Source organism: Limulus polyphemus, unplaced genomic scaffold (genome assembly GCF_000517525.1).
Source record: "Limulus polyphemus unplaced genomic scaffold, Limulus_polyphemus-2.1.2 Scaffold613, whole genome shotgun sequence".
Lineage (NCBI taxonomy): Eukaryota > Metazoa > Arthropoda > Merostomata > Xiphosura > Limulidae > Limulus > Limulus polyphemus.
Genome location: NW_013666223.1, coordinates 307,732 through 311,417, shown reverse-complemented (window position 1 = coordinate 311,417; position 3,686 = coordinate 307,732). Strand labels below are relative to the sequence as shown.

General features: G+C 36.7%; 1 protein-coding gene across 3 annotated transcripts in view; it reads left to right on the top strand.

Moving 5' to 3' along the window:
* The window catches only part of LOC106459464, a 79,438-nt gene that overhangs the window by 69,816 nt on the left and 5,936 nt on the right, over positions 1 to 3,686 (top strand). For all 3 annotated transcript variants that reach the window (XM_022385958.1, XM_013919085.2, XM_022385959.1), the window contains one exon: positions 548 to 1,151. In XM_022385958.1, the coding sequence (XP_022241666.1) occupies positions 548 to 1,151 (604 nt within the window). The remainder of the gene's footprint in view (positions 1 to 547; positions 1,152 to 3,686) is intronic.

Here is a 3,686-nt window from a genome sequence, read left to right as displayed (position 1 = left end):
CTGCTGGCGCGTGCGTGATGAGTTTCTCGAATGATCGGGGATGTCCGAGTGTGTTCGAGATGCCCTCTTCGTTAGTATATAAACCTGACAGAGAAAGCCAGCGGGTATGAATGAAGAGAGAGCAGTAGTTACTTTGGAGTTCCGTGAAATTTATGATTCTGTTAGTTTCGAGCTAGTGAGCCGTAAAGTGTGTGTTTTGCACTCGTCGAGAGGGAAATTATCGAGATTGTGAATCGTTGTAATTTATAGCGTGTATTATAAAAGTTGTTAAGTTTAAAGTGACGAGAAACGTACTGATTGTGGAACTTATGTGTACTAAAAGTTTGCATCGAGGAAGAATAAATTGGTTTAATCAAGAAAGGACTTGTATCGCTGAAGATTCTCGGAAATAATTTCTACCGGAAGCAAACAAACAAACAAGCAGATATGTAATAATATAAATATTCTCTCTATTTAACACACACACACACACATATATATATAGAATTCAGAAAAACCAATTCGATAGAACGGCGTGCATGAACATCCGTTTGTTTTTATTTTTCAGGAGAAAAAACAAGGGTTCAGAAACAGATGGTACGGACAGAAGTGAAGAGTCCTTAGTAGGGAGCGAAAGTCGGCTTACTCCTGAAAACAAGACTTTTCTCTCTGAAAATAGGGTTCACCAAATAAATTCACTCATCGCATCACCACAGACCGGGAGTGACGTTAACTCATGTGATGGCATGTTCTCTCGTTCACCCGTGTCTCCGAGGAAGGGAAAGACCATCCATCAGGACATGGAAGCTCTTCGTCTATCTCGAGGAGACAACCCTTACATCCAACAAAAACTGGAGAAGATCAGTTGCTATGAAGAAGGGTTTTCATCACCTTCCAAGTCAGATCAAGAGAAATTAGTTGAAAACGATGAATCTCCTGGTGATGAGGAGATCGATGAAAACTTGCATGCTCACCTGATCCGTAGTCCACCTCCTCATTTTCCCCGAACAATTGCGGAATTTGTATTTCCTGACAAGAGCGATTCCCCACGGCACAGACCAAAGGACACTCAATCGGGGGTCTACCCCACTGAAACTACATTCACAGCGTCTCCTGGAGGCAGAAGTCAGTACACTTCTCCACAGACAGGACCTCGGAGTTTGTTGACATCGGTGAGTAGCATTAAATCTTAGTTATGACAAAATTTGTACTTGTGGGTATTCACGTTCGGATTGATTATACTTTGGCATTTATAGTACATTGTATTCCTTACTCAAAATAGCATCCATTGATATTTGAAAAGTTATGAGGTGTACGTATTTTACAAAAGAAATTTATAAAAAAATTCTAATTATTTTCCAAAGGCTAAATAGAGAAATTGTTTGTTTGTTTTTTCGATTTCGCGCAAAGCTACACAAGGGCTATCAGCGCTAGCCATCCCTAATTTAGCAGTGTAAGCCTAGAGGGAAGGCAGCTAGACTTCACCACCCACCTACAACTCTTGGGCTACTCTTTTACCAACGAATAGTGGGAGTGACCGTTATATTATAACGCCCCCATGGCTGAAAGAGCGAGCATGTTTGGTGGAATAGGGATTCAAACCCGCGGTACTCAGATTGCGATTCGAGTGCCCTAACCACCTGGCCATGCTGGGCCACAAATAAAGAAATATTATGATAATTAGTAAATACAAATAACAAAATAGTCTGCATATTTATGTAAAGAAAAACAACTTTCGTAACTGTATTTTATTTGCTAGTTGCCATGCAGTTTGACTTATTCAAAGGGAGAACTTCTGGCAGAGAAGAAGCTGTCAAAGTGTAAACCAGAAAAAAAATTTAAATTAAGAGATGTTCTTTGATTTCATGTATCTTGTTCGTATAAACGTGAAAACCAATTTCAATTGGTCTTTTTTGTTGGTAATTCACAATTATTTGTTTTTCGCGTAATGTAATGCTTGAAGAGTTGCTTTCGCTTGGGCAGACGACCGAAATAAACCTTCAAAACTGAATACTTGTTATGTTTTTATGGTAAAGTGTGGCCATTATGTGTAATACCCTTTTACTTGAAATTAAATATCTGAGTCAATAAAATAGGCATAATATTAAAAACATCTGATGATAACGAATCAGTTTTTCATATATATATACTTCGTATTATCACTGTGTTAGTCGTCTAATGTAAATTTTATTACTGTGGAAATAAAGAAATATCACACCACGGGAAGGATCATATCCTTTCATCAGTATTATGTCATAGTTGCGAAACAAACATGTGTTATTGACGATGGTATATTGTTACGAACTTTGACGTGGACGATTTTAAAACACTGGTAAAATGGCTAGTGTCATTGTGTTTGTTACACTGATTGATGTTTGAAAATTGTAGAAAACGTTTAGAAACGAATATACTTTTCTCAGAAACGCACGGAAAAGATAGTAGAAACAATGTCTTACTATTAGAGAAATATGTCTAATGAAAGAAAATGGCATACAGATTAATAAAATAAGCAGAACTAGGACACATCAAGTAAGATTGCAATGAAAGTTTGTTTTGGTTGTTGTTAAGCCCAAAACTACACATCTGCGGCCTTACCATTAAGCCACTGGAGGGTGGGGGAGCGTTTGGTAAAGAATAAAACAAATCTGATGCCGTGAGGGTGTGACACCCCAAATATAAGAGTACAAACGTAACGTATAGAATGGAGAAAACGCAACTTTGGATAACAAGCACGAAGTTTACTTGACGACCAACTCCAACATGTGTGAATTCAGTATACACATACACCTGCATAATGAGACTGGAAATAAACGATGCATTTCTAAATGTAGATTGTTGCTCAAATATAACAGAAACCTATAGAAGTTTAAGACGCTTAGATTTTTCGCCACATTATTCTGTTTTTGTAGAATTAATATTATCATCTTCTGGAAATGAAGAGATTTAACTTTTAGAAAAGCACAAACAGTTTAAAGTTATATAAAATACAACATAGTTAAGATAACATAAGATATGTGAAAATACCAAAAAAGAAAGCGAAAAACTAGTAGGAAAGCTAATTAGGGTCGTGCAAGAAGAAAATTTAGGATGCCAGCCGCGTACCAACTGTGCGTGGGTTGATATCAATTTTCTTATGCCTTGGGACAAAGATTCAAGGCAACACGTAGGAAGACTCGTTTTACCCGAAACTCTCTCTTTTAGAATACTTTCCATTTTGTGAACAACAACATATTTTCTTATCAAAATACTGAAAATAACACCCATACCATCTAGAAAAAATCTAACACCTATAATATTAGTAGGTATATAAAACTAAACAGTAAAATATTACTTTTATAAACTCATTTAATCGTGCTAGTCTCTAATGTACTACTGTTACTATACGTATAGCTTTGAAATGTTTCAGAATGATTCAAAGAGTCAGTCCTTATGTCGCAATTCCTGACATTGAAGATGCCATTAAATAAATAGATTAAAAAACAACAAAATTTCTATAATATTATCGCCCCCCCCCCAGTGGCACAGCGGTATGTCTGCGGACTTGCAACGCTAGAATCCGGGTTTCGATACCCGTGGTGGGCAGAGCACAGATAGCCCATTGTGTAGTTTTGTGCTTAATTACAAACAAATAAGATTATCAATATCTTATACATAAAATAAGGAAGTTCACTTCAATAAATATTACAGTTTGATTTATTTTATTCTTT